Source organism: Streptopelia decaocto (assembly GCF_964273445.1).
Source record: "Streptopelia decaocto genome assembly, chromosome: 9".
NCBI lineage: Eukaryota > Metazoa > Chordata > Aves > Columbiformes > Columbidae > Streptopelia > Streptopelia decaocto.
This window is the reverse complement of record NC_138664.1, coordinates 20,388,890-20,406,091: the sequence shown is the minus strand read 5'-3', so window position 1 is coordinate 20,406,091 and position 17,202 is coordinate 20,388,890. Positions and strand designations below refer to the sequence as shown.

Sequence of the window (17,202 nt, the reverse complement as noted above, 5' to 3'; positions counted from 1 at the left end):
CCAAAAAACCCCCCCAAACCCGACCGAAAACGCCAAGAACCGCAATCGCTTCGCCCCCTGGCGGCGGCGCCCGAGGGGTTTGTGTGACCAGCGTGAGTCCCCCGCCTGGGCCGCGGGGCTGGGGGAGCCGCCGCACCCCCGAAAACCCCCCTCAACCCCCCTATCCCCAAAACCGAGCCCTTGAGCCCCCCGAAACCGAGCCCTCTAGGAAACCTCTTAACGCCCGAGGTTTTTTTTCTTCTCAACCTTTTAAATTCGTTTGGTTTTTTTCTTCTCTTTCTTTCCTTTTTTTTTTTGTGTGTGTGTGTTTTGTTTTTATTTAGTTTTTTTTTGTTGTTTTTTTTTGTTGTTGTTTTTTTTAAATTAATTTATTTATAGATATATTTAAAAAAAGCAATAGTCCTTTGGTCCCTAAACTCTAAGGAATGATATGACTCTGAAACAAGTAATCCTATGTCCCTGTGCCAGTGACAAGCAGGGGAAGCGCGTGTCCCGCTGCCCTGCTCCATGGGATATATATATATATATTTACTTATTTATATATATCTTCTATAAGTCCAACATCCTTTGAGCCTTTTGTTTTCTTTCCCAACGCGGGGAAAATGAAAATCTTGCCGTTTTCTTTTCTTCCTTTCCTTCCAAACAAGCATCCTCCAGGTGAAGCGCCCGAGGCTGGTCCCGTCTCACCAGCTTTGGTTTAAGAATCCGTTTGGAGCCTCTTTTTATCCTCGTTTCTCCTGGGAAATCGGTAGCAGCAAATGAGTGCTTTAAATTAAAAAAAAGACACAAAAAAACCCCAAGGTAATCGTATCCCGGCTGCCCAGAGCCGCGCTCCCTTCTCCCAGTGAGGGATTCAGTGAGTCCCGGTGGCCAATCTCAGTCCCGGTGTCACATCGCTCTCCTCCTCGCTCTCTCGTTCCCGTTGAGTAACAAACAAGACCGGTTCGGGACAAAAATGTTTCAAAAGTAAATCAAAAAAGGAAAGCTACGACCAGAACGGCTCTCTTCTTCGCTGCTCTCTCCTCCTCTTCCTCCTCCTCCGGGACGCGGTGCAAAGAAAGAGAGTTACAGGGTTGGATACTGCACGTGGGGAAGGGGAAAGTCGTCAGACACCGCGGGACGCCCGACCTGCAAAACAGCGACGGGGCCGTGAGCGGGACTCCCGGACCCTGCTGGGGGAGCGGGACTGGGTCTGGGTGCTGGGATGGAGGAGGGAAGGCGGACAGAGGGAGGGGAGGGAGGGAAAGGACAGACGGAGGGACAGAGGAAGGGATGGAGGAAAGAGAGGGAAGGATGGAGGGAAGGACAGAGGGAAAGGACAAAAGAAGGGATGGAGGTGATGGATGGAGGGAGGGAGAGAGGGAGAGAAGGGATGGAGGGAAGGACAGAAGAGAAGGGATGGAGGGAAGGACGGAGGGATGGGATGGGATGGAAGGAAGGACAGACAGGAAGGGATGGAGGGAAGGGATGAATGAAAAGGATGGAAGGGAGGGGAGGGGAGGGATGGAGGGAAGGACAGAAGGACAGAGGGAAGGACAGAGGGAAAAAGGGATGGAGGGAAGGGATGGACAGAAGGGAAGGGACGGAGGGAAAAAGGGACGGAGGGAAGGATAGAAGGGAAGGGATGAAGGGAGAAAGGGATGGAGAGAGGGACAGAGAGAAGAGAGGGAGGGACAACAGGATGGAGGGAGGGAAGGGATGGAGGGACGCAATCCCCAGTTTGAACCACACTCGCGGAGCTCCCGGGCACAGAAACTTCCACACACACTCGAGGACGTTTCTTGGCAACACACGGCCCCTTTGCTGCCTCGGGCCAGCCCAGGGTGCAGCCACAGGGTCCCCTCCGTCCCCGCTCACCTCTCCGCAGTGCAGCAGGGGTCAGTAGGGCCTGTTGGCATCTTTTGGCCGCTTTAGCTGGACTTTTAGCCTCTTCATGCCGATCTGGAAGCCGTTCATGGCCTGAATGGCTGCCTGAGCGCTCGTCGGATTGTCAAAACTGACGAAACCTGGGGACAAGGGACAGGGCGACAGAGGAGCTTGTCACCATCAGCATCCCAAGTTGCTGCTGTGCCTCAAAATTATGGAAATCCCATAGGATGCTCCTGTGGGTAGCCTTAGGTGGAGCCCCAAGGTGATGGGATGATGGCACCTTTGGGGACACGAGGGTCTGCAGGGACATCGAGGTGACAGGACCTGTGAGGACACCAGAGGGTCCACAGGGACACTAGATTGGTCTGCACGGACACTAAGGTGATGGGATTTGTGGGGACACTGGGGTGACAGGGTCTATGAAAGTGACAGGGACACCAAGGTGAGCAGGACTGTGGGGACACCAGGATCTGTGGGCGCAGGGGACACCTGGGTGACAGGGTTTGCAGATCGATGCTGACACCAGGGCAACAAGGTCTGGGGACACCAGGGTGATGTGATTTGTGGGGCCACCAAGGTGACAAGGGCTACAGAGACACTATGGTGACAGGTCTGGTGGAAGCGGTGGCACTTGGCGATGTGAGCAGATATGGGGGTGACAAGTGGTGGCCAGTCCTCTCCAGGCTGGGCTGGGGACACAGGGGACAGTAAGAAGGTATGTCCTTCTGTCCTGGCACGGTGTGGGAAAAAAACTGCCCTGGGACAGACAGATGAGTTGATCCAGCACGTTGGAGCCCCGGGCTGGGACTTCAGAAACAGACGGACCCTCGAGATGGGACATCAGGGACAGACGGACCCTCGAGACGGAACATCGGGGCAGCCACCCAGCGGGACTCACCAAAGCACTTGCTCTGGTTGGTGGCACGGTCCACAAAGACTTTGGCAGAGATGACATTGCCGAAAGGCAAGAACATCTGCGTGAGCTCCGCGTCCCCGAACTCCTGGGGCAGGTGATAAATAAACAGGTTACAGCCTTCGGGACCTGGGTGACACACAAAGGACAGCCGGACGTCAGCCGCGAGGCGGGGGACACCCCGGGCAGGTGGGGGACACCCCGGGTGGGCAGCGAGGAGCCGCCGAGTCACCCCCACAACCCCTCACCTTCTCGCTGCTGCTGCGGGATGATGGGCGCTTGCTGGGGGAAGGCTTGGCTGATGGGCGCATAGGCGGCGGGATACGCTGCTGGGAGACAGAAACGCGGGGCTGAGACCCCCGGGAAGGGCTGGGGACGGGGATGTCCCCATTGTCACCCTCTGTGGAGGTGGCTCTCCTGCCCCCGAGGCTGCTGGCTCTGTCCCTCCCACCCCTGCAAGGCCCCAGCCTCCCAAAAACCCGGGGGTGCAGGAAGGGCTCTCCCAGGAGGGGTGTTGGCAGCACAGCCTCAAGGTTGAGGAAATCCAGCACTTTTGGTTGAAAAAAACAAATTTGGGGTGCAAAATTTGATTTTCTATTGCAAAGCTGAAAACGGCTGTTAGCGCTCCTAATTAAACGACCGCTGCCCTGAAGCTCCTGCCAGGGGACGGCACCGTGCTCACCACGTTAATCTGTGCCCCAGTCCTGTGGTTCGACCCCAAAGTGATGTTCACTTCCCCCCCAGAAAAATAAGAGTGAGGAGCAAAGAGGGGAGAGAGGGAAGAAGGTGCAAAGCGAAGCTGGAGACCTGCATAGTGCTGCATGCCCGCGTAGGCTTGCTGGAGGGGATCCGCCACCGTGGGGCTTTGAGCTGGGAAGAGAAAAGACGGGAGGAGGAAAATCAGGAGGAGAAACACGGGGATGAGGGAGGGCGCCGCTGCGGGGGCGCAGAGCTGCTCCCCCCGCTTCATTCCGCGGGAGCTGAGCGCATCGGCGATGCTACGAGAGGAGGGATTTCAATGGGGAGCCTGCTGCGCGCTCCCAGCCCCAATATGGGTTTGGGGGATCCCCTGGGGGGCTGTGAGGGGGGTTACCTGGGTAGGGGTGGATGCCGTTGGTGTAGATGGGCTCGGAGGCAGGCTGCCCGTTGCTCTGCGGTGGCAGCGGGCTGAAGCCGTTCACCCCGATGGGCGCCGCGATGCTGGGCACCGGCGCCGTGCTGATGCCGGGGGGGGTGCTCGTACCTGCGGGACAGGGCGGGGTGTCAGCGCTGGAAACAACCCCCGTGAGGATGGTGAGCGGGATGGGGGGAAAGCAGAGGGGTGGTACCTGAAGAGGGGGTGAGGGGGGCGGCCACCAGCCCGCTGACGTTGAAGGCGGCCATCTGCTGCATCTGGGCGGCGGCGATGGCGGCCATGGGGTTCAGGCAGGTCCCCTGCGCTGCTGCCATCAGGGCCGCCTGCTGCTGCATGATCTGAAGGGGAAAAAACAGGGGAAAAGGGGAAAGGGAGCGAGAGGCGGGGAGGATAAATCAGCACCCGCGCTCCGGGGGACGAACGCCACCCGCTGCCGGACGCGGGGACAGGACGAGGTGACACTAAAATATTTGGAATGGATGCACCCTCCAGCCACACCACCCCCGCCGCGGGGGGTGAATCCCTCTGTTGTGTCCCCAGATGGGGACACTAAAATATGACGAGGTGTAGGTGACAGTAAAATATTTGGGACGGATGCACCCTCCAGCCACGCCGCCCCCACCTCGGGGGGTGAATCCCTCTGTTGTGTCCCCAAATTGGGACAAACCAACCCTGACTGGCAGTGCTACAATCCCATGGGGGCTTTCACAGGCAAAACCGGCTTCCCCCCAAACATGGGGCTCCCCAAGCCCCCCAGGTCCCAGCTGCGCCCGCTCCTACCGCTTGCGTGTAGGCCCCGTAGGCGCCGAACTGTATGGTCATGGGGTTGAAGATGCCCAGCTGCCCGGCCATCTGATGCATCCGCCGCAGGGTCCTCTCCTTATCCGTGTCCGCAAACTTCACCACCAGGCTGGACGAGGCGCCCTGAGATTTGGGGGAAGATGAGGCTGATGGGGGCACCCCAAATGTCCCCCCGTTCTGGGGCGGGACGCGCTGGCTCTCAGCTGCTGCAGCATCCTCAGCCCTGGGGATGCTGCCGGTTTGGCAGCAGCGACCAGCAATCGATGCAAGGTTTAATTATAGCTGGTTTTTCTCCCCGGCGGCGGCTCCCTGACCTCTGTTTCCTTTTCCCCCTCCTCGTTCACAATTCTGACCTTCAACGTTAATTAAGCAGCCCCTTTCTCCAGCGCGGGGGGAATTAGCCCCGCGCACCCACCCTGGCGAGGACGAACCTCGGGGTGATGCAGCCAACAAATTGCCAGGCTGCAGGATTTTGATCCAATTAGAGGATCAAATTAGGCGGTGATTGGATTAGGCGGGCAGCGCGGCCTGCGCGGGGCAGGGCCTGGCACTCACCGGCATGGTCTGGCTGCCGTGCAGGCTGGTGATGGCCGCCTGCGCCTCGGCGTGGCTGCCGTACTTCACAAAGGCACAACCTGAGGGCAGAGAGGGGACGCGGGAGAGCTTGGATTCGGCTGCTGCGGCACCCAGCGCTGCCCAAATGGCCATTACCACGTCCCCACGGGTGCCGGCGGCCGCGGGGTGCTCCCCCAGCTCCCCAAAACCCACCTTTGCTGGCTCCGTCGGGGCCTCGCAGGATGGTGCACTCCTCGATCTGGCCAAAGGGCTCAAAGAGGCGCCGGACGTCGTCCTCGCTCTGCTGCTTCCCCAGCATCCCCACAAAGAGCTTCCTGTCTTCTGAAAACAAAACCGAGCCGGTCGGAGAGCGGGATGTCCCCCACCGGCCCCGGTTTGCGAACGCCGCGGGGAGGGGAAGGAGGGAGCGGTGCCGCTCCGGCAGCGAGCGCGTGGGGTTCAGCACCTCCATCCCACAAAACGCTCGGGGTGGGAGAACCTCTCCCGCAGGGAAATCGCTTGGGAAGAGCCGGTTCCCGCTTCAGGGACCGGAGCTGGGGATTTTCCCAGGTCTGGAGGAACCGGCTCCCCCGGCAAACAAAGGGAGCCCGCAAAAATCAGCGCAAAAATCGCCTCGGTACGATCGACTCGCAGAATAAACCGCAGCCTCCGGCCGTGCCCAGGGGACATAAATAACCCCAACACGAGAGAAGGGAGAGTAAATAATGAGAATTTCATGATTATTACCAGCATCTGTCTTGCGCGGCTGCGCGCTCCTGCCGCGCGCTAATGGCATTTGACAAAGAAAATAAGGTGCCCCTGTCAGGAGCGTTGCTGGGGAAATAAATAAATAATGGCAGGAGACGATTAATGCTCTGTCCGTTAAGGTACCGGGAAAATTAGTTAAGGGAATAGGGCTGGTGCGTTGTCTAGTTAAACATAAACCATCTCCCGGCGCAGGCGGCTGGGAGAGCGGGTTCGGCGGGTGAGTGTCGCCTCCCGGGCCAGGGGGCCGGAGCCGGGCGCCCGAGCTCGCCCATTGATTTTTAATCCTTAACCAATTACGCTCAGTAAGTGGGTAATTTATTTGCCGTGTCCCTCCGGGACGTGCCGGGACCGGCTTGCGCCGTGGTGAATAACGTGTTTGGAAAAGGGGGTATCCACCCCAGCCGAGCACACGCGGCCCCGCAAGGTGCTGCACGTCCTGGCAGCGCCGGCGGTTTCATCTGATTCCTGCAGTTTCGCCCAAATTATCGCCGCAGCCTTGCGAGCAGCAAATCCCCACGGGGAATTTGGGGGGCTCAGGCCACATGCGGCCACCTCCTGCACCCCAATGCGCCGGGGTCCCCACAGGCAGCGCCGGGAGGGTAATTAGGTTGTTTGGTTGACGAAGGGGCTGGTGGAGAACGGCTTGACAGGCGCTCTGCCCGGCGTGACGGCAGGATGCTATCGGGGTGACATCGGGACTTTCTTGGCGTGATGTCATGACGTTGTCAGCATGATGTCACGACATTCTCAGAATGACATCATGACATTCTGAGCATGATGTCAGGCCCGGCCGGGCAGGGAGAGCCGCCGCCACCTTTGCTCTGTGCTCACGTTCAGGTGCCACTGGCACAGGCAGCTCCTTGTCTCCGCAAACCAACCTCCCCACCGCAGCCATTGCGATGCCGCCGCGTCCCCCGTCACCCCCCGGGTGGCCCTGCACCCCCTGCCCACGCGAGGCGGCCAGGGAAGGGGGGACCTACCTCCTCGGCCCTCGCTGTCGGCCGGCTTCACCTGGATGGGGCGGTTCATCTGCAACACACAAGCGGGAGGGAGGTCAGAGCTGGTCCTGCACCCCCGCCGGACCCTTTCCGTGGGGAACAAGGGGTACCCGGTGCCACCGCTGGCCGCCCGCCCGCGTTCCTGGACTGCAAAGGGCTGCAGAGGCGGCAGCAGCGCCCGGCCAGCCCTGGCCCCTCCAGCAGCACCGCCATCACTCTCCGTTTTTCCCAATTCTCACCCAATTTTGGCCTCCTGCCATGCGTGTGTACCTGCAGGCGTGAGACACGTGTGCGGCAGGACACGCCGGGCCGGCACTGACGTCTCTGGCCTGCTGCCCCACGGAGCCATTTCTCCTCCTCTCTCCCCCTCCTTTTTTCCCCTCTTTTAGCCGAAAAATGCTACAATTATGGCTGTTTCCACGGCAACAAGCGTGCTTCCCCCCGCGATGCTGCGGCGCCCGAGCCATGTGCTCGATGGGGTCGTCACGGCAACGGCGGGATGTCACGCATGACGGGGCGGGTGTGCGCGCACAGGGACACGGGGACACGCGCGGGCGTGGACCCACACCCCGGGGTGACTCCTGCGCACCCCCAAATTTAGGGGGTGGGTGGGGGCAGCGCCAGTTTCCAGCCCCCCTCGCTCCGGGGTGAGGATGAGGATGGTGAAGGAAGAAGAGGAGGGAGGTTTCCACAGCAACTGCCTCGTCTCCAGGGAAACGCAGGGAGAAATGTCAGCGCCGAGCCAGGGATGCTCCGGGGAGGGGACCAGGTCCTCAGGAGCCGGGAGGTGACACCGAGGGCCGCAGGGCCACCTGCCTGCCCTCGCGTCACCCATCGTGTCACCCAAACATCCACCCCAACCCCTGCGCCATGGCAGGAACCAGCTCAGCCCAAACCCAGCACAGAGACCCCTGGGACCAACATCCCCCTCGTCTTGTCGTGACCAGGAGGAGGGACCCTGTTTTGGGGGGGGGGGGGGGGGGCTGCCCCCCCCTCCGCAAACCCACCAGTCCCATTTGCCAGCGTGATGGCCTTTGATGGAATAAATTTCCCGTGCCCGCTGCTGTATGTTTAATGTAATAAACCCGGCGAGGATGATTTAGAATAACATTTACGGAGCCGCAGAGTGTCATTTTGATGTGTCTCCCGTCTCCGCTCGCCGGTTATTAAACCGTATTGATTCTCCGGGAGCAGCTGATGTTTATAAATGTCAGGCCTCAGGGACCGGCCAACCTACCCTGGGGAGAAACCGCTCCGGCCTCCGGACACCCCAAAACAGGGGTTTTGGCACCCCTGGTATCACCCCACACCCACAACGGGGTGTTCGGTGCCCACACAGTCACCCACCCCCTAATTCACACCCGTGTCCCACACACACATCCTTGCATGCCCCAGGGTCACAGGAGAACCTGTCTGGGGTGTCCCAGTACCCGTGGGTGCCCCACAGCCAAACCACCCGGGTGCTACAGCCCCAGGGGGTCACCACCGGTTGCCAAACCGCCTCGGGCACTGTCACCCAAATTGGGAGCGCCCAGTGGGGCACTGAGGAGAGCCAGCCCCAGGGCACAGGGTCACTTCTGGCCATCGCTCCTTCCTCGATGTCACCCTCCTCCTCCTCACACCCAACAGCCGGAGGAGCCAACAAACCACCACGCATCCGAATGAGCCGTGACGCGGGTGCCCATGGGAGCCTAGTGTCCCCATCACCCTAGGGGTCCCCAGGCAGCCAACACCTGCTGCAGGGAAACAGGCGCTGGGGTACAGGCAGCCACCCATCGCAGGAACACCCTGCCAAGCCCTGGGGGACACGAGATGGCCTGGGCACAGTCACACCGCTCCACAACCACCCTGCACACACAACCACGCGTCCCATACAGCCCCACAGCATCTGCCACCCACCCCCCCGCACAACCGCACACCTACACAGCCACACACTCGCACCCCCACACAGCCACACACACACCCCAGCACGACTGCACACCCGGCCCCGGGTACACCCACACACAACACCCCGACACCCGCACATCACCCTCACACCCGCACAGCACCCACGGCTGCGCACCCCGCACCACCACAGGGACACAACCGCGGGCGCACAGTCGGCACCGCCACCCCTGCTGGGCAGGGACATGATGCCCCATGCCTCAGTTTCCCCATCGCAGCCACAGGGTGGGCACCCGACAGCCCTGTGCAGACATACGGACACCCCCGCCCACAGACACCCGGCCAGCCCCCCCACCAGGCCCTGACAATGTGGGTGCCCACGCAACACCCGTACACACACACACACCCGGGGTGCAGATACACCCTCTTCACCTACACACCCCCCACCACCCAGGGTGCGCCCACCCACCCCTGCCAGCCCCCCCGGCACAGCCTCGCGCACACCTGCGAGCAGACACACAGACCCAGGGTGGAAAAACACACCCTGCAGCCAACGCACAACCACACAACCTGGCCCTGGGTGCAGATACACCCTCTTCACCCACACGCGCGTGTGCACACCCCAGACCTGCTGGCAAATACACCCTGCTCATCAACACACGGCAGCCTGGGGTGCACAGACACCCCCTGCCAACACCCCCCACCCCTGGGTGCAGATCCACCCTCCTCAGCAGCACCCCATCACCCGTGGGTGCAGATCCACCCTCCTCAGCAGCACCCCCACCCGTGGGTGCAGATCCACCCTCCTCAGCAGCACCCCATCACCCGTGGGTGCAGGTGCACCCTCCTCAGCAGCACCCCCACCCGTGGGTGCAGGTGCACCCTCCTCACCAACACAGCCATTCACACCCCCATCCCTGCGTGCAAATCACCCCCCTTGCCAACACCCCCTCGCTCCTGCGTGCAGATACACCCTCCTCAGCAACACCCCGCACCCCTGGGTGCGGATACACCCCCTCACCATCACGCAGCCCCCCCGCCCAGTGCAGACCCCGCACCCCGCGGCCGCCCCGGGCCGGGCCGAGCCGCGGTAGACAAAGGCGGGGCCCTACCTCGATGCAGAGGATCTTGGACCCGGCGGGTACCCACAGCACGGGCGGCCGCGGCCCCGGCGCCGGCACCTGCGGCAGCTGCATGACCGGCCCGGCCCGGCTCGGCTCGGCTGCGGTTCGGTTCGGTTCGGTTCGGCTCCGGCTCCACCCGAGGCGGTTCGGCTCGGTCCGGCCCGACTCGGCTGGGCTCGGCTCGCGCAGCGGCGCGCGGGGGGCGGGGCCGGGGGGCGGAGCGGCCGCAGCCGAGCCGGGCCGAGCCGGGCCGGGCCGAGCCGAGGGGCGGGGCTTGCGGAGGGACACGCCCCCTCCAGCGGGTGGACACGCCCCCCCCCGCGCGCCCCGCTTGGGGGGCGGGGCCTGGATGGGATGGGGGGACTCGGAGCGCGGAGTGGGGGGGTCAGCACAGCTATAGGGGTGAGCGCAGATAGGGGTGTGTGCACAGACACAGGGGTGAGCACAGCTATAGTCGTGTGCACAGCTATAGTGGTGTGCACAGCTATAGGGGTGTGTGCACAGCTATAGGGGTGTGTGCACAGCTATAGGGGTGAGCATAGCTACAGTGGTGTGAACAGCTATAGGGGGGTGAGCACAGCTATAGGGGTGAGCACAGCTATAGGGGTGTGTGGACAGATATAGGGGTGAGCACAGCTATAGGGGTGAGCACAGCTATAGGGGGGTGAGCACAGCTATAGGGGTGAGCACAGCTATAGGGGTGAGCACAGATGTAGGGGTGTGTGCGCAGCTATAGGGGTGAGCACAGCTATAGGGGTGTGAGCACAGCTATAGGGGTGAGCACAAATATAGGGGTGAGCACAGATGTAGGGGTGAGCATAGATGTAGGGGTGTGAGTACAGCTATAGGGGTGTGAGTACAGCTATAGGGGTGTACACAAATATAGGGGTGTGTGCACAGCTATAGGAGTGAGCACAGCTATAGGAGCGTGCACAGCTATAGGGGTGACCACAAATATAGAAGTGTGAGCACAGCTATAGGGGTGTGTGCACAGATATAGGGGTGAGCACAGCTATAGGGGGGTGAGCACAGCTATAGGGGTGAGCACAGCTACAGGGGTGTGAGCACAGCTATAGGGGTGTGCACAAATATAGGGGTATGAGCACAGTTATAGGGGTGTCCACAGCTATAGCGGTGTGCACAGCTATAGGGGTGTGCAGAAATATAGGGATATGAGCATGGTTATAGGGGTGTGCACAGCTATAGGGCTGAGCACAAAAATAGGGGTGTGAGCACAGCCATAGGGGTGTGCACACATATAAGGGTGTGCACAAATATAGGGGTGAGCCCAGATATAGGGGTGTGTGCACTGCTATAGGGCTGTGCACTGCTATATGGGTGAGCACAGCTAGATAGTGTGCACAAGCACAGAGGGGTGTGCACAGCTACCAGGGTGTGAGCATAGCTATAGGGGTGTGAGCACAGCTATAGAGAGTGTGCACAAGCACGGAGGGGTGCGCAAGGCTATAGGGGTGCGCACAAGCACGGAGGAGTGAGCACACAGGGGTGTGAGCACAAGCAGGGGCTGTGCGCACACCGGGGAGCTGCGGCCGTGTCCCCCAGCCATGCACGCTCACACCCACGTGCAGGCGCACGTGCACCCCTGTGCACAACCCTTGTCGGCGTGCAGGGTGAGGAGGGATCAGCTCCAGCAGCCAGACACTTCACATGTGCGTGTGCAAACACATAGGGGTGTGCGATGAGAAGGGGACACAGGAAAGCCTGTGCCCTGACCCTGCACCTCTTTAGGCTGCCAAAGCGGGCTGTTAACTCTTAAACCTACTGATGCACAGCACCCCCACCGAGAGCACGGCTCAGGAAGCCACGTCCCCGCGAACTTCCCCCCCCCGCCGCATCAGCTCCACGCACCCGATGCAGGGATTGATATTTACGGGCCCCGGCGCTTTCCCCAGCCAACCAGCGGCCCTATTGATTTTTATTTAGGCGAATAATTAAATATTTATTTTCACTTTGTTAAGCTCGGGAGGTCGGAGCCCACAGAAAGCACAACAGCACGCGGGAGGCAGGAAAATCAATGCCTCGGTTTGCGGCCGCTGGAGCAGCTCCTGCACCCGCAGCCTGAGCAGGTGTCACCGCCCCCCCCAGCTCACCCCAGCCCCCCGGTGACACTTACCCCCGGCAGTGTCTTCTGCTCGTGCAGGGCGCTCTGCGCCTTCAGGGCCGAGTCGCGGGCGCAGTAGGTGAGGAAGGCACAGCCTGCGGAGACGGGGAGATGGGGTCAGTGTCCAGCCTGGCGCTGCCGCAAAGCCTGGGCATGCCGAGAGCTGGCGGCACGGCGAATATTGCGCTGGGGTGTCTTGGCACTCTGGCACCCAGCAGCACCCTGGTACTGTGGCATCCAGCACCCTGGTACTGTGGCATCCAGTATCCTGGCACCCTAACAGGCAGCGCCCCCGCATCCTGGCACCATCGCATGCAGGAACTTGGCACCATGGCATGAAGCACTGGGGCACCCTGGCATCCAGGGCTCTTGCACCCTGACGTCCAGCACAGTGGCACTGTGGCATCCAGCATCCTGGCACCCAGCACCCTGGTATTCTGGCACCCTGACACCCAGCACCATGGCACCATTGCATCCAGCACCCTGGCACGATGGCATCCAGCACCACGGCATGCTGGCATCCAGCACCACAGCACCATGTCATCCAGCACCCTGGCACTCACCACTCTGCTATCGTGGCACCCTGGCACTCTGACATACCATGGCACGCTGGCACCATCGCATCCAGCACCCTGGCATGATGGCATCCAGCATCCTGGCATCCAGCACCACAGCATCCTTGCACCCTGGCTGACACCCAGCACCATGGCATCCTGACACCCTGGCACTCTGACACCCAGCACCATAGCATCCTGCTACCCAGCATTCTGGCCTGCTGGCATCCAGCACCCTGGCACCATGGCATCCTGACATCCAGCACCCTGGCATCGTGGCATCCAGCACCCTGGCACCATTGCATCCAGCACCCTAGCACCATGGCATCCAGCACCCTAGCACCCAGCACCCTGGTATCCTGGCACCCAGCACCCTGGTATCCTGGCACCCTGGCAATCTGACACCCAACACCATGGCACCCAGCACTGTGGCACCATGGCACCCTGGCACCCTGGCACCCAGCACCCTGGCACCCAGCACCACAGCATCCTGGCACCCTGGCACCCAGCACCTTGGTATCCTGGCACCCTGGCACTCTGACACCCACCACCATGGCACCCAGCACCATGGCATCATTGCATCCAGCACCCTAGCACCACGGCATCCAGCACCCTAGCACCCAGCACCACAGCATCCTGGCACTCAGCATTCTGGTACCCTGGAACCCTGGCACCCAGCAGCATGGCACCATGGCATCCTGGCAACCACCACCACGGCATCATGGCATCCAGGACTCCGGCACCCTGACATCCAGCACCATGGCACTCACCACTCTGCTATCCTGGCACCCTGGCACTCTGACACACCATGGCACGCTGGCACCATCGCATCCAGCACCCTGGCATGATGGCATCCAGCACCCTGGCATCCAGCACCACAGCATCCTTGCACGCTGGCACTCTGACACCCAGCACCATGGCACCCAGCACCGTGGCATCATTGCATCCAGCACCCTAGCACCATGGCATCCAGCACCCTGGCACCCAGCCCCCTGGTATCCTGGCACCCTGGCAATCTGACACCCAACACCACGGCACCCAGCACTGTGGCACCATGGCAGCCTTGCACCCAGCACGCTGGTATCCTGGCACCCTGGCACGCTGACACCCAGCACCATGGCACCCAGCACTGTGGCACCATGACACCCTGGCACCCAGCACCATGGCACCATCGCATCCAGGAACCTGGCACCATGGCATTCTGCACCATAGCATCCTGCACCCTGGTACCCTGGCACTCTGATACCCTGCACCATGGCACCCAGCATTCTGGAATCCTTGCACCATTGCATCCAGGAGCCTGGCACCATGGCACCCAGCACCACAACATCCAGCATCCTAGCACCCATCACCCCAGCACCCAAGTGGGCACTGCCGCCAGCAGGGCCAGAGCTCAGCCCCGAAACGAGGCAGGAGATCTCAATCCAAACGAGACAAGGGAGCAGGCGGATGAAGGCAGGCAAGAGCAGGCAGCGAGCCTGGCAGTGCGTGGGCAGCGGCGCTTCGGCCCTGAGCTCCAGCGAACGCCACAGCCGAAGCCCCTCGGGAAGCGGATCTTCAGGTGTCGAGGTCACACATCCCAGTCTGCTGCCACGCTTCTGCTCGGGACGAGACTCGCGTGGTGAAGGCAACTCCGGCTCCTCCAACATCACGGCGCTTCAGGAATCGGGAATACGCCTGGGGCGAGGTTTTCCCACGCTGACTCACTCTGCCAAGCCGCTCGCTCGCCTGGAGCTGCTGGTGACAAATGAGCCCCAGGGACAGGGTCCGGTCCTCTCCTCTCCATCTCTCCCGTTCCTGCGGGAGCACCCCGAGTCCCTGCGCTGGCACCGTGCTGCTCCCTCCCTGAGGGCTCCCCCCCGATTTGCTGGGGTCACATCCAAAAGCGTCTGAAAGTGATATTAAAACAGCAGCAAAACAGTTTCCCTTCAACAAAGTAAATATTTAATGAATAAAATTGACATTGATGCATTTTTAATATTGGCACAATTAAATTCGCCAGCTGATTAAGTATTAATAACTCTTAATAAGTACAATCAGCATGCCTGGGAGGAGAGGGAGCACGGCAGCGGGGTGGGGGGACACCGAGGGACGGGGCCCCTCGCCTGCCTTGTTGGGGACATGATGTTGGGGACATCTGCCCTTGCGGGGAGCAAGGAAAGATCCCCCCCAGTTAAACATCAGCCCCGCTGCAGGTGGAAAGGAGAGGTCAGCGCAGCAGCTCACGTCAGTCCTGGTGCCATTTCCAGTGTTTACCATCCGTAATCAAGTTGGCTTCCTCCTCTCCGCTCTGTTTTTTTCCCCCTTTTTGTTTTCCCTGCAGGCGACAATGTGGCCGGTGCCTGGGCGTTCCAGAGTCCGGAGGGCTGGCGTGGGAGCGATCCCGCTCCGGAGGCTCGCCAGGAAGGAGGATGATGTTCGAATTAGAGGAGCATCCACAATTAAATCGAGCATCTGGGCCGCAGCGGTTGAAGCCTGCGCTGGAGCGAGCACCGAGGGGCCCGGTGAGGCGCGAATCCCGTGGATCAGGGCGCGCAAACGGCTTCAGAGGCGCCAGGAGATATTTTGAAGGCCGCGATGCTGAGAACGAAGGAGTCTGCTCATCTGCCCCACGGCCAAAGGGCACCGACGCGGCAGCATCTGTAAGTGCCAAATTTTGGCTTCCCTGAAAGTCCCAGCGAAGCGGGTGCTGCCCACAGCTCCGTGACAGCATGTGGAGGGGCACAAGGTCCCGTCCGGGTGATGCTCACAGTGTCCTGACTCCGCTCCGGCGCCGCAGACCCCCAGCTCACAGGCGGGGGGTTCCACAAAGACCTTGGTGGTGCTCGGGGTGCTGGGTGCTCTGCCCCCCGCACGTGTCAACAGCCTGGGGCACAGCACATGTGGGTGTCCCGTCCATAGTGGGTGCTGGTATCTCGGGCAGGAGCCTCCATTCCCAGGGTGCTCCAACGCCAGGGGTGCCCCAAACTCATGTGGGTGCCCCAAGGCCAAACAGATGCCCGCAACCCAAGCAGGTGCCTTGAACAGCCATCCGGACAGCAGCTCCCAGCCCCAGGTTGGTGCCTTCACCTCAGGTGTGTGTCTCCATCCCATGGGTACATCCACTTTTGACTGTCTCAGGGGCCCCCCTATCTTAGGGGTGCCCCACCTTAGGTGCATTCCAGCTCAGATGTAACCTCCCTCAGGGGTGCTCCATGCCAGGATTGCCCAGGGTGCCCCCACATCAGAGGTCCCCCACACCAGGGTGATCCACCTCAGGGGTTCCTTCATCTCAGGGTGCCCCACCTCAAGGGTGCCCCCAATTCAAGAGGCACCTTCACCAGAAGTATCCCCACCTAGTCTGGGGCACCCCACCTCATGGGTACCTCCAGATCGGAGGTATCTCAACTCAGAGGTGCCTCATACTTGGGTGTCCCACCTCATGAGTACACCCAGATCAGGGATGTCCCACCTCAGAGCGTCCCACCTCTGGAGTACCTCACCTCAGGGTGCAGCACCTCAGGGGTGCCCCATACCTGGGTTACCACCTCAGGGGTTCCCCACCTGAGGATGTCCCATACCTGGATCCACCATCTCAGGACATCCCATCTCAGGGGTTCCCCCACCTTAGGGGTCCCCCCACCTCAGGGGGTCCCATACCTGGGTTCCCACCTCAGGGGTTCCCCATCTGAGGGTGTCCCATGCCTAGGTGCACTATCTCAGGGGGTCCCATCTCAAGTGTTCCCCCACCTCAGGGTGTCCCACACCTGGGTCCACCATCTCAGACATCCTGTTTCAGGGGTACCCCCACCTTAGGGGTCGCCCCACCTCATGGTGTCCTATACGTGGGTGGACCATCTCAGGGGGTCCCATCTCAGGGGTTCCCCCACCTCAGGGGGTCCCACCACAGGGGCTCCGCCACCTCAGGGTGTCCCATACCTGGGTGCACCATCTCAGTCATCCCATCTCAGGGCTCCCCCCACCCTAGGGGTCCCCCCACCTCAGGGGGTCCCACCTCATGGGTACCCCAACCTTTGGGGTTCCCCCCTCCACCCCCTGCCCGCTGCGCCCCGCCGGCGGGCGCAGGGCCCCCCGTACCTTTGTGCATGCCGGTGAAGCGATCCTTGAGCACGGTGAGCTCGTAGATGCGGCCGAACTCCTCGAAGAGCGGCTTGAGGTCGCTCTCCTCCAGGTTCCGCGGGATCTGCCCCACGAACAGCTTGATGGCGTCGTGATCCTTCATGGCGATGGCGCCGGGCGGGCGGCTCAGCCCGTTCACCCGGCCGCTGTTCGCGGTGCTGAACGCCGCCCCCGCCTCCGCCGCCGCCGCCACGCCGCTGCCCGCCGCGGCCATGGCCCCGCTCCGCCGCCGCCGCCGCCGCTGCGGGAGGCGCCCGCCGCCCCGCCCCGCCCCGCCCCGCCCCGCTCGGCGCCGCTCGGCGCCGCTCGGAACCGCTCGGAACCGCTCGGCTCGGCCCGGGCCTCTGGGGCTCCAACAGC

General features: G+C 61.6%; 1 protein-coding gene across 4 annotated transcripts; it reads right to left on the bottom strand.

The window, feature by feature from the left end:
* Window positions 1-177: 177 nt before the first annotated feature.
* CELF6 (CUGBP Elav-like family member 6) lies at window positions 178-17,057 on the bottom strand. 4 transcript variants are annotated; one of them, XM_082061289.1, is made up of 13 exons: window positions 16,801-17,057; window positions 12,182-12,264; window positions 7,022-7,070; window positions 5,487-5,615; window positions 5,274-5,353; window positions 4,698-4,841; window positions 4,111-4,255; window positions 3,876-4,025; window positions 3,590-3,652; window positions 3,031-3,111; window positions 2,768-2,911; window positions 1,858-2,006; window positions 178-1,128 (listed from the first exon to the last, which is right to left on the bottom strand). In XM_082061289.1, exons 1-12 carry the CDS (start codon window positions 17,054-17,056, stop codon window positions 1,879-1,881), a joined length of 1,452 nt encoding a protein of 483 aa, XP_081917415.1. In that variant the 5' UTR covers window position 17,057; the 3' UTR covers window positions 178-1,128; window positions 1,858-1,878. The 4 variants fall into 4 exon arrangements, with proteins under 4 accessions (XP_081917415.1, XP_081917416.1, XP_081917417.1 ...); XM_082061290.1 differs by having other exon boundaries at window positions 5,487-5,612; XM_082061291.1 differs by lacking the exon at window positions 3,590-3,652.
* Window positions 17,058-17,202: the final 145 nt, after the last annotated feature.

Coding starts and splice junctions, on each gene's coding strand:
- CELF6 (XM_082061289.1), bottom strand. CDS start 17,056: ATGGCCGCGGCGGGCAGCGGCGTGGCGGCGGCGGCGGAGGCGGGGGCG. Junction 7,071..12,181: donor AGCAGAAGACACTGCCGGGG/GTAAGTGTCACC, acceptor TGTGTGTTGCAG/ATGAACCGCCCCATCCAGGT. Junction 2,912..3,030: donor CCCGCAGCAGCAGCGAGAAG/GTGAGGGGTTGT, acceptor TGTGTCACCCAG/GTCCCGAAGGCTGTAACCTG.